This window comes from Rhincodon typus, chromosome 24 (assembly GCF_021869965.1).
Source record: "Rhincodon typus isolate 14 chromosome 24, sRhiTyp1.1, whole genome shotgun sequence".
Taxonomy (NCBI): domain Eukaryota; kingdom Metazoa; phylum Chordata; class Chondrichthyes; order Orectolobiformes; family Rhincodontidae; genus Rhincodon; species Rhincodon typus.
The window spans coordinates 25,020,540-25,033,981 of NC_063355.1; the positions used below are offsets into that span (position 1 = coordinate 25,020,540).

The following is a 13,442-nucleotide window of genomic DNA, read 5'->3' on the forward strand; positions in this document are numbered from 1 at the left end:
GGAGGGGTAGTGAGCTCAGGGTCAAGCAGCCAATGTCAACAAGCAGGAAAGGTAACAAGCCAGACAGGTGGAACAATTCAGGATGTGTCTTTCATTAAATGTAAAAAAAAGTTATTTAATTAATAAATATAGGAACATAGGAAAGTACAGTATTTCAGCTTACAGGGTATGATTTTTAATTTTCTTCCGGATGAGAAAATTTCCACAGAACCTAACTGCAAGCTTTTACGTTACTTGTGATGGCCAAATCTGATTTGCTTAATGTTATTTCATTCAAAGTTGCACTTTTAAGAAGTTCAACTACAACATTAAGTGAGGAGTTATTGTACCAATTCCATGAACTCCCAAGTCTTATTCTGATTCCTTTGCTAACATTTCAAGCCCTTCCTCCATATCCATGTATTTTCTCTTTCTTGTTATTATTCTTTTCCTGTTCCAATTCACTCCTTTATTCTAGTGTCTTGTGCATTGTCAATTAGAATTGCTCCATCATTGGTAGTTGTCATCAGTTTCCCAGGTCTCACGGAATCTTGGATCTTGAGTGTGTGTAGTACCAGCAGCAGCCACTACCTCTCTGGTGACACTGCTGAGTAATGAAGAATTGCTGGCTTTTGAATGGTCAGCAATTCATAGTGGATAAGGGTGGAGAGGGACAGAAGATTCTTTCACAGCCAAGATCCTTCATCAAAGGCCTTTTGCTGTCCAATTTATATAATGAAAATTGCTTTTGCCAGGGGCAGTGTATGCCTGCTGTTTCTCCAGTCAGCCAGCAAGATCACCACTGCCTCCATAAAAACTTGCCCCGGGACTTAAGTCCGTAATCCAAAGTTTCACTGCAATTTAGTTGTCAAGACTGCAATGAGCAGGAAGATCACTAAGTTTTTGTTTAAAAAATTGCCATTTTCTAATAACAAATTGATTGAATGCGGTATTATACTCAATAGCACATTCAGCATTCATAACTTTTAAAATGTTTTTTAGTTTAGTATTTACTGAATGGGGAACTATAAAATGTTGCAACATCAACATTAATAAAAATGTACTACAAATTGGCTAAACTTTTGGCTAAATGCCTTCTAAAGATTAGGAAACCAATAATTCATATTGCTGTCTGCATGTTTGATTTCTGAATCATTCTTATGTTTGATTAATTTGGAATAGGGTATTGTGATAAACTTGGTTAAAGGCAGTACATGCCAGTAAATGGGCTAAAATGGGCTCAGTATGTAATCCAGTGGGATTTGGTTTTAATTGGATTTCTCATAATTAATTAATTTTGTGCAAAAGAAACGTTCAAATAGAAGTGCACACATTCCTTAATGCATTTATTAGAAGTAGGCAGTTGGTAAACACTTCCATATATTATGGATCTAAAAACAGTTTGATCATTCATGCAATCATGCTGGTAACCAAATACATTAGGATCAAGATATTCCATGCAAGTTGAAACGTAATTACAAAAAAAAATCAGAATTAAAGTTGAACAAAATCTTATTACTCCAAAGACACAATTTTCACCTTTATGTAAAAAAGTTAAAAAATGGCGTAATGCATTAAATGAAACCCAATTAAAGTATTCCCCCAGTAAAAATAAGGAATATTACTTCAACAAACAATCTTACAATATAACATTTATTTGGCATATATTTACGTAGTTTATTTTATATCAAACAGGATCAATCTTTACACAAGGTCATTAAACAAGAAGCTATGGTGTTTAGTGGATGACTTTGGGCAACTAAAAAAGTTCAAAGCTAAAAAGTAATTGAAATATATGAGGACTATAATACCTATGATTCCACATTAATTTTCTATTCATTTCCTGCAAACTTCTCCCACTCCAAAATCAAAGCATGTGCTTATCAGTGGCTTTCTTCAGTCAAAAAAAGCTAAAAAATAAGATGACCACAACAGCTTCACTGCAAAAAGGAATATAATCATAGACAGCATTACATTCAAGAATTTGACCCCTAAATATAAAAGTATTATGCTATCCTAGACACTGACTGTACCAGTTCACATTCCCAAAAATATTTACATAGTAGAAATCTATATAATTTTAAGTATAATTAAACCTACGCATTAAGAACTGAACAGTTTTCACCCTTGTCATATGGTGTGAGTTTTTGTACATAAGCAATATCTTGCGCAAATATCTATATGGCTTTATTTCAAGATAATTGTAGTGTTGCTTTTTTGTGGTTTTAATAATGTATGTTATTACATTTTCTGTATACATATATATATATACAAAAGAATTTTTGAATTTTGAAAAATTTACTTTCAAAACAAGGTACACATTATCATTGAGGAAAATACACATTATCATTGAGGAAAAATGCAGATTTAAATCTTACATTGTATTCTAATTCAATGTTGTCCAATACGTTAGCTGCAAGCCAGGTTTGCAATTGCACTTCCATTTAGCAAATAAGACCTTATTGAACAAGGTTGGGCATGTGGAATGAATACTCAAATTTGTACACAGTATGCTTTATTCAGTTCATCTATTTTTTGAACTATTTTAAGGTGAAAAGCTCAGTGCGAGCAAGATTTTATTGTTGTATTTTACTTCTTTGGTTTCTGAATGATGTTAAATTTGTTAAGTAATGTATACATGAAGTTCCCGCTTTGTGGAAGTATAAGTAAGGCATTCTCTGCTAATATTAATACAAATTGTTAATTGTGTCATGAAAGCGACTGTGGCTAGCAGGGATTTCTGCTGACAACATTGCATTAAACACATACTTCATTTTATTCGAGGTATACATATTCTGCGAACCATTTGTTAACACATGGTGACTTTGAAGATGTTGAAGAATTGGTCCAGAATAGTTTACAGGTTTGGAAATTGAACTGTGCCACGTAAAATGGATATATCAGATGAAAAAATCTTAATAACCACCAAATATGAAGAAATAATTACTTGATATGCAATGTTTAATTTGTAGGTTTTATTCCACACTTCAGGCCATGTTTCAATAATTTCATTTCTTAAAAGGTAGAGCTTTAAGTCTTAATAACTCATTAATAAAGAAACCAAGACAAGCATAGCATTACGAAAAATTTGTGGCACATTTCCAAAGTTCTAAATTGATAAATAGGATTAACAAAATGACCAAAAATTGTCTTGTTACTGTATGAAAAATTTAAAAATCATTAGAAATCATTGCTTACACTGCAGTGTTTGCAGATTGCAAAAGAACAAAAAAATTGTTAGTAAAATACCAGGAATAAACACATTAAAAAAAAACAAATATTGAAGTTATTTTTATTAATTATCATATTTATGATGGAAGAATGATTGTAATACTGATGTCAATACAGTGTAATCATTAATGATCCATCAATTCATTTGCCACTCAAGGAAGTAAGAAATGTATTACATTTTTCCTGTCCAAGAATATCTTTTAAAATTGAGACAAAGATATGACAAATGCACAATGGCACCAATTTAAGGCAGTTGTTTGACTATATGTTCAGGATCATGTCAGGAACATACTGAAGATATGCTTTCTAAATTATTTTATTTTATTTTCAATTTCCTTTCCTGCCATTTTTCTCACCTCCTGAAGGTGCCAAATCTAGTCTGAGGTATTATTTCTAGCAGCAAGAGCCATCAATAAATTTACTATAAATTTGGACAGCTGGCATTAGTGTGCTCATTGACAACTAAAAGCGTCATTATCCAACTCGAACTCTATCTGCACCAATGTTATTAGACATATATTTCCAGTGATTAGGAATGGGCACCACATCCATTTTATATACCATAATATAAGTCTGCACAGGAAAACATTAGGCCATGTGTGTTTTTTTTCTACTAAATATCAACATTACTGAAGTACTACTGATTATCAATAGGTTTAATGATACAAAATGAAACTGGTGTGATCAAAGGAAATCTGCTACACAAATCTGTAGAAATAAATTGATTTATAAACTTTTACAGAATGTCTCTCCAACTTCAGGTCACAAGCTAACTATTTAATCATGCAAGTATATTAAGTGCGACTCGGGTTTATTATAAACTAACTATAATTAAAGAAAAAAAAACTGGGTGTAAACTGATGAAGTTGCAGTTGGTTTTGAGACTTACAAATTGGGATAACAGAAATACGAGAGAGTGATTGTTTGCTGCTAGGACTAAAAACAAATGCAGTTTTCACACCAACGTGACCTATACGCTGTGTTGGAGTTAATTTGCAACCTAAAGCCAAGGACTTTGAAATTATAATGTAGAATTCTTAAATCTTAATATCTTTGACTGAAATTTCAAAGTACTATCTTAGTGGAGGATTTAAAGTAAATGGGATAAAGCCTCTGTTAAAGAATAATTCTAGTCAAACAGCGGTCATTTGTTCTGAGGGTCACCGGACCCAAAACGTTAACTCTGTTTTTTCCTTCACAGATGCTGCCAGATCTGCTGAGCTTTTCCTGCAACTTTGTTTTTGTTCCTGATTTACAGCATCCGCAGTTCTTTTGGCTTTTATTTAGTGATCATTTGTACATTAGTATCTCATTGCATAATGTCTAGGCAAAGGTCTTTCAATGAGGCAAAAACGTCTGGTTGCAGACTCATACAAGTGGAAGCTCTAAATTTAAAAGATTAGTGAACTTCCACAACTGAAAGGAATAAATTCGATTCTACAATTTTAATGTCTACAAAAAAAGACAAATTTAATTAGCCTTCCAGAATTTAACATAAGCGTGTTTTATAGCATAAGCATATCTTAGAAGCATGCCTGAACATTGATTTTAAAATGATCTCCATTGATTATATCATGTACCTATGCTTCAAGTGCAACTTTTGTCAGTTAAAAATAACCAGAATTTTCCAACTGTTCTCAGCTTTTCCCTGTTCTCTTGCATTGTGTCCACTCCCTTTCCATCAAATAATGGTGCTGCAATAGTCATTACAACACTTCTTAGAAATTTATCACCGTACTGCTATGGAAAGTGATTCCTGTATGTGTCCCCTGGGACAGATTTGGTTTATTTTAGATACTGACCAGATTACTTCCTTGCTTTAGAGAATAAAGTATTGGGATTTTGAAGCCTGCTGCCCTAAAATAAACTACAAGGCAAACAGCAACCCTTGTATATATGTAGAAGCTTATAAGAAAAATGTAACTAATATTTCTGCCATACAAGGATGTGGTATATTGATATTTAGAAAACCCACCCATTATTGTCACATAATTTATGCTTCAAGCACACCTTTTTGTAATTCTACACTTCACATAAAAATAGTCCTCACCAGTGATTTGTTTATTCTGAACATTTACCAGACTTTTGCTTGGTGAGTTAATGAGCGGATAATACAAATAAATGATTTTTTTCTAAAGTGCAACTTTTGAAATATTCTAGGCAAAGCTACATCTCAGTCATGGCAAAATGTGGTAATCCATAAAGTTGCTCTTAAAATGTTTGCATTTATTTAAAAATCAAGGATTTAACAGTATACTAAAAATATTACAAATACTGAGTGAAGCTGAGGGAGAGGCACTCTTATACCTCTAAAACTGTAGACAACATTTATATTCTAGCCTCAGGATAACGAACACTTGTTTTATGCACGTGATAGGAATTCTTTTACTATACTTTGCAATGTCTGTGTACAACAGTATTGACTGTATTCATCAAGTGACATCCAATATTAAGAAACAACAATCTTTTTTGTTTGCTTATAGTGGCTATTCAATTATAATCATATTTAGCATTGCCAACCAAATGACTGTAAGTTGATATACAAAGCCATATTAAATGTGCTTCAAAGCTTAGGTAAAATCTATCAAAAGCAACAAACACCAACAAAGTTGATTCATTCCTTTTTTACTATGTAAGACTGATTCTTTCACTACAGTTGCAAAAACTAGCTATTCATAGTTTGACACTTGTGTTCAGGAGTGCTCGTTGGTGAGGGTGAAGAGAGGATAGCAACAGCAAATAGCTAGTACTAGAACATTGTATCACCTGATAGCCAAACTCCAATTTGAAACATTTAGTAAACATCTAAGCATTCATTAAAATGTTAATAATTTTCCTGTATTTTTATTTCACTAAATATTCCATTTCTCTTCTTATGCACTCCAACAGATATTTTTTCAGACGAGGTAAATAGTGAGGAATCTTACATTGAAGTAAAGTTCCGTAACTGGCAATAACATTTCAAATGATCATTCTATAGTAGGACCCTGGGGAGTGATTGGCAGTTGATTATTTGAGTACAAAAGTGGTCATGACAAACACAGAAGATAGAAGTGCAGATTAAATGCTTTTTTTAAATTCTGCAACATTTGTGTTTTTGGATGATGTGCAGTCAATCTCAGACATGGCCTTGTTGTTCAAAAGATAGATCACTAAAACTGCACCACTAATGAATCAATGCTGCTGCAGTTTGTGGTGATATCCATAAATGACATTTGCTAATTTTACCTATATAATGCTAAATGGAAATTTTACCAGCTGTGCAACATTAGAATTCAGTGAACTAATTATTGGAAAATGTCTGAATTCAGAATTAATAATGCTCTATTCATGTATGAATAAAACATCAGAACCTTCGTATATGATTTCTTTAAAATAAAGCCAGAGTCACTTTCACAAAGATTCCACCTGCACAGCAGCATTATATAACCAATAACTTACAAGAGATCGACATTTCTTTTTTTTTAAAGATTCCATAAAATTTGCTATTTATTAAAATAATTCTTCCCTCATCTTTTGAAGGCTCACGGAGGTGTAAGAATGATGGGAAAGGATCTAGTTAGTCATCATCCTACCTTAGAAATGGTGTATCCTACGAGAACCACCAACTCCTCCTGCCATCATACAATCTTCTGGGACAGAAAAAAAGCTAAAGTCATTTTGAGAAAGCTGGGGTAACTGCATTTGAAAGAATAATTGGGCTGTGTTTAAAAGACAGTTAATTCCCTATCACCAGTTTTCCAACCCTGTGCTGCATGTAGCTTTGGTCATATAAAAACTCATCTGCGAGGGTAATACATCAAGTGTCAGTAAGATATTCTCTCATGCTATCTCTTCAGCTGTCCTTATTTAATATCCACATGTGCACTTTCTCGTAATTATCACTCGACAGTGATCAGAAAAAAAACCAAACTTTTTTCTCCTTTTGCCCCAGGAAACTAGAGCAAATTTTGGCTCCTGCCCCATACCTCATCTGTGATCAACTGACTCTGACTAGACCAAGGGACCAAACATGGGGTCTATGTCTTCTGTATGGCTCAGTATTATATATTATACTTGTGCTAGGGAGCAGAGGTGGTTGAAAATATGTATGTAGTGGTTCTTCAGGTGCCTGATTCAAGCCCCTAGGAACTCTTGACACATTAGTAATTACAGTATTCTTTAAAAGAAACAAACAATCAAATGGATTCCAAACAATAAATATGTACTCTTCTACTCATGCCTTCAATTATTCTAGTGTTTGACATAGGCACTTGAGGTACTGTATCTGTTCCCTTTAAACAAGATGGAAATACATGTACTATACATTAATTAACATTTGTAGTCACTGTATTTTCATAATGCTAATATGTAGTAGTTATTCAAATTAGTGTTTCATAATGCACATCCTTGTAAAATGTCTGTTATTCAAATTCAAATGATTAACCAGAAGCATTAATAGATGGCAGTGCTGGAAAATTGTTGAGTAATGCTGGAGTGAAGGGTTGCAAGATCTATTTCAGAAAAGGAACCTAATTATTAAAGAAAGGTTATACCTGTCACATGCTGTGATTCAGTTCAATAGGTACCAGTACCACCACATGGCTGCTATTTGTTTAAGAAACCTACAGACAGCTTGCTAACAGCCCATTCTCAGAAAGGGTGGGGCATCAAGTCATCTCCCCACCAGGTGGCAATGGCCAACTACTATGGTAAATTAATAAAAGTTCCGGCTGAGGTGAGAAATTACTGGATGCCAAACCTTTATATTCAGACATTAGTTCTGCACCAAATTGGTGTTTTTACTCATTAGGCCATTAAAAGAGAAAAAAAAAAATCGGGGCTTTCCTTAAGTTGTATATTCATTTCTCTGTCAGGGATAGTAAAGCTAAAATGAAGAAAAAGCAAATGATATATAACACTCCCAACGTTCAATTTCATAATAAGTGCTTCACTTGCTGGTTCCAGCCAGATTTTAATACAAATTTTAAAAAGTTTATGTATATTTTCCATGAAGCATCTTTTGGATTAGAATGTGGAGGTAAAGAAACAGAATTAATTTTAAAACTCAAGCATAATATTGTCCTTTCAAAAGAACTGGACAAGGTGTGATACATTGTTAATTCAAAACCATTTGATCCGGTTGTGATCGATCATTACTTCCAAACTTGTTCTCCTGCCATTGTCTTCGCAGCTGTATTATATCCCTACCAAACCATTCATGTAATCTAGTAAAGCTGAATACTCCTGCTGGTGTATTATCATCTTGGGCAAGCATCAGACCACCAATTGCAGATGTTACACCTCCTGTTGCTGATCTCCTCCTAGGGGGAAGAGGTGGTGGCAAACGTTGTGTATGTAGTGGTCTTTCAGGTGCATGGTCTAAGAAACATTTTGAGATATCATTATTGTCATTAACAGTGTGTGCTTTACCATTCAATTCACTATCAGTAATTTGATCTTGGATGGTATTCCAGGGGACATAGCCATTCTCCTTAACAGGAGTCCTATAAGATACAGCAAAATTATGAGAGATTAGTGGTGAACTGTGAGGATTGTTTCCTTGCTTTCGCAGTAGTGATTTTCTTTGGCTTTTACGGCTGCTGGATCTATTTTGTTGCATCTCTTCCAATTGTTTCTCCAGTTCCTTCACAACAATTCTCATATAGTCAAAGCTTGCACGAGATAAAGCTTTAACCCAAGATTCCATTTCTCTCTGGCTCTCAGCAGCCATTTTATATGTTCGCGATTTAGCACTGTCAAACTTGATTGCAAAGGCATAATCCTCTGAAGATTCGCACAATTCCACAGTACATCCCTCAAGTATGATCACACCAATTGGGTCTTTACTGTCCTTTTCTTCAAAGTAAAAAAACAGATTACCCTTCAAAACAAACCAGCGCCTGTGGTAAGCAGTGTTTCGTTCTCCTTTCTTGTGCAAGTATCCAGTCTTATCAGTCGGAGAATCACAGGTGGCATAGTATGCCACACTTCGTTCATTTAACTTCATGCTTTAGTTTCTACAAAAAAAATCAAATCACACAGAGGGAATCTTAGATGGAGAATAAGGTTAGTTTATTTTTCTTTATTCATTAACAGGATGAGGACGTCACTGGACAGGCAGTATTTACTGCCCGTCCCTAATTGCCCAAAGGGCAGTTGATAGTTAACCACATTGCTGTGGGTCTGGAGTCACATGTAGGCCAGACGGGGTAAGGAGGGCAGTTTCCTTCCATAAAAGACATTAGTGAACCAGATGGGTTTTTCCGACCATCGACAATGGGTTCACAGTCATCATTAGATTCATAATTCCAGATATTTATTGAATTCAAGTTCCACCATCTGCGTGGCGGGATTCGAACCCGGGTCCCCAGAATGTTATCTGGGACTCTGGATTAACAGTTCAGCAATAATACCACTAGGCCATCACCTCCTCTTGATATAACAGTTATAGAATCACCGTAAAAAATGAATTTCAGCCTTGAAGATTTAGTCATATTTGGGAAGGGCAATTTTTGTCTCTCGTATTAACACTGCCACAAACAGAGCACTCCCATCTCATGGAGGAGGAAATAAATCTTTCTTGTAATTAATGCACGGTATTCAATTCAGTGAGAAATAGCTTAAAAGACCACACCAAAATATAGGCAACATGAAGTTACCAGGGAAAAACCTGAACAAAAGGAAGCACCCACAGACTGATTAAATTCTATCTGACTGCAGCATGTGAAGTGAAATTGATTGCGTCAGTGCCACAGGGAACCTTAAGGGCTCTCGTAGTACGCCAGTCCTTAACAACAAAATATGAGATGCAGTTTTAATTTAAATTAGATTTAAGAAATGGAAACCGGCAGGGGCACCATTTAGTCACAGAGGTGGACAACATGAAAACAAACCCTTTGGCCCAACTTGCCCATGGCACCCAGTTTTCACAATTTAAACTGGACCCATTTGCCTGCATTTGGTCCATATCCCTCCATCCCTATCCCATCTATGTACCTGTCTAAATGGTGAAATTGTACTCGCATCCACCACTACATCTGGCAGCCTGTTGCAGACACTTACCACTCTCTGTGTGACAATTTATTATATATATTACAAACAGCACCAGGGACCTGGGTTCAATTCCAGCTTTTAGTGACTGCCTGCGTGGAGTCTGCACATTCTCCCAGTGTCTGCACGGATTTCCTCCTGGTGCTCTGGTTTTTTTCCCCAGAGTCCAAAGATGTGGTTAGGTGTATTGGACATGTTAAATTGCCCCATTGTTTCAGGGATGTGCAGGCTAGGTGGGTTAACCCTGTATTTACCATAGTTATGAGGATAGGGTGGGATGCTCTTTGCAGGGCATGTGCTGACTTGATGGACAGAATGGTCTCTTTCTGCACTATCAGGATTCAATGATTCTATGATAACTGTCATATTTCCAAACCGGAAAAGAGGAAATGCATCCAAACTTGAAATAACAGCTGACAATATTGGTAGCAAAGCATTACGGTATTTTTGTGATCTTTGATTTCAAAGGAAGTTGTGAATGCAGGAACATAAGTTGGAAACTGAGAATGTGGAATCATTTTTAATGATTTCTTGTAACATTCTGTGTACTATTTTAATGTCGACATTAGATCATTTATTTCAATGTGTCAAGTGGCTGTGTGGCAATGTTCCAAACGATATTTGTTCTTCTCTAATATATGAACTCCAATTTTAGTTTTGCAAATTGCATGCTGACACTGCATATGATTGGAAGCTTTCATTGGGGTTGGGATTTTGATTTAAAGGCGGAAATCATAAATGATTTTGATACAATAAATAAGGATAACTTTTCAGTATCACAAAAGTCAGTAATCTGATTCTACAGAATTCAAGTAGTTGTCACAATGAAAAGAAAACTGGATAAATACTTGAGAGGGCAGGGGCAGTAGCTCCAAAAAACTGACACAGCTGGAAACTCACACATTGGACTGATCAACTATTTCAGAAACCATTGAATCAAAGTTGAAGCAAGTCATTCTGGAGGACCTATGAAGCAGTTTGTAAAAGAGCTTGCTACACCAAAAATTGACTGACAAAGTACTGTATTTCAATGGCTTTAAAGCTCTCAGGGATAGCCTTAAGACAGGAAAGGCTCTACAAAATACAGAAGATTTTCTTTCTGTAAACCTGATCAATACATAACCGTTAGTAGAACAGCCACATTAGAGGGTAGTTTATTGTGCAATTTACTGCTTTAGAATGGAATGTGTTTTTGGGGTACATTGGCCCTGGAGCTTATTAAACAGCTGCTGTGTAGAGTGAGTTGAGGAAGTGTGGGCTGAGGTTGGCTAGGGGTAGGGTGGGGTGGGATTGTGCAGAGTGGGGTAGTATAGGGTGATGCAGGGGACCCCCTGGATCCAGAGGTTTCTCTTTCACCAACAAGGGCCAGGGGCGAACAAAAACAAAGTTGCTGGAAAAACTCAGCAGGTCTGGCAGCATCTGTGGAGGAGAAAACTGAGTTAACGTTTCGGGTCCGCTGATCCTTCCTCTGAGCGCTGTTCCGAGGCAGGGTCACCGGACCCGAAACGTTAACACTGTTTTTTCCTTCACAGATGCTGCCAAACCTGCTGAGCTTTTCCAGCAGCTTTGTTTTTGTTCCTGATTTACAGCATCCGCAGTTCTTTTGGTTTTTATTAAGAGCCAGGGGCGCATGCGCATGACCGGCGGCGACGAAGGTAAACGGTTCGTTTTAAAAACAAAAGTCCTCCGGACGAAACGCCACCTAAACCTCATTTTAAAATCACCGAATTCCTCAAGGAAAACAAAACCGGAGTACAGAATATGTCAGTGGTGTCAGTAGTTGTCGAGCCAGATGGTCCGGCTTTTCGGTCGTTACCAAGGCCGCGGGCTCGAGGAGAATAAAAAAGGTAAAAAGAAAATGAAAAGTGGTCAAGAGAGGGACAGAGCAAAGGTTTGACGGCCAGCTCTATCAAACTACCGCTCTATAATCTGTCACTAATATAAGAGAATTTTTTTTTTTACTCACTGCCTCGCCTCTGTCAGGACTCCACTGGTCTTCATTGTTTTTTCTCTCCTTTTACGTTTAATGATAGTCCTGAAAAGCGTGTGACGTCACAGCCCAGCCAGGATGGCTCTTGTTCATTCAGCAGATTCTGTGCCAAGCCACAGCCCTCCCTGGGGAAGCCTCTCTCTTCATTCTTTTTACAGTGGCCCAAACTTCAGCTTTCTTTCCTTCTAAATAAATGTTTTCTTCTACCCTTTTCCTGCCCCCCTCATCCAAAAAGGACCTGACTGATCCAGAGATGCCAGTTCGATTGTAGCTGGGTGCATTTAACTTCAATTAATCCATCAGTCTGGAAGAAACCGTTCGCCTTGTTACTTGTGATTGTGAAACTACCAGATTGTGGTAAAACAAAACACGCCTGCTCTCTTCAAGGGGAGGAAATCTGCTACCCTTACCTGAAATGGTCCTGCGTACGACTTCAGATCCACAGTAAAGTAGTTGACTCTTCACTTGGTTCTGAAATAGCCTAGCAAGCCTCGTTGTGTATCAACTGCTGTGGACGTGTACCTTATGTCACCTGGGCTGCAGTAGTTCAAGAAGGTTACTCACCACCACCTTTTCAAACGCAGTTAGGAATGGGCACTAAATATTGGCTTTGTCAACACACTTACATCTCAAGAACAAAGATAAGATGCTTATAGCCATCACTGTTGTCTCGTACAACCTCCTCACAAATTGCACCCATTTGATTCTGGTATTCTTGCCCACTTTGCTTTTACCATTGGTAGTTGCACTTTGGTGGTCTCAGTTTTATGCCTTGAAACTCCTTTAGGGTTGCCAACTGTATTGAATATCTTTGGAGATTAAATCATATCATATTGGCAGTAACACAAAAGTCAGTAATCTGATTCTACAGAATTCAAGTGATTGTCACATTGAAAAGAAAACTGGATAAATACTTGAAAGGGCAGGGGCAGTGGCTCCAAAAAACTGACACAGCTCACAGATCGCACACTGGACTGATCAGCCATTTCGGAGCCCATCAAATCAAAGTTGAAGCAAGTCATTCTCAATCTGGAGGACGTACGAAGCAGTTTGTAAAAAAGGAAACAGCTTTTGATGTCATCTTAATTTTTCTTGTAACCAATAAACTAAGGTGATTGAAGAAAGCGAACAAAACACTTTTAATGCTGATATGATTTCTCTCCTGAATTTCCAGCAGCAGTGAGAGCGAGATTAGGCTTTTTAAATCCTG

The 13,442-nt window shown here is 36.6% G+C and overlaps 1 protein-coding gene across 3 annotated transcripts in view; it reads right to left on the bottom strand.

Moving 5' to 3' along the window:
• Positions 1-12,275, bottom strand: part of LOC109937215 (sesquipedalian-1-like) — a 212,336-nt gene extending 200,061 nt beyond the window's left edge. For 2 of the 3 annotated variants that reach the window (XR_007264665.1, XR_007264664.1), the window contains exons 1-2: positions 12,209-12,275; positions 6,786-9,209 (exon numbers count right to left, since the gene is read on the bottom strand). Coding sequence is in view for 1 of the 3 variants with exons in the window: in XM_020535819.2 (XP_020391408.1) it covers positions 8,309-9,199 (891 nt within the window). In the remaining 2 variants the exon portion in view is untranslated. Of the gene's footprint in view, positions 1-1,343; positions 9,210-12,208 lie in introns of those variants that run through there. The other variant, XM_020535819.2, reaches the window with a different exon arrangement.
• Between the last annotated feature and the right edge of the window lie 1,167 nt (positions 12,276-13,442).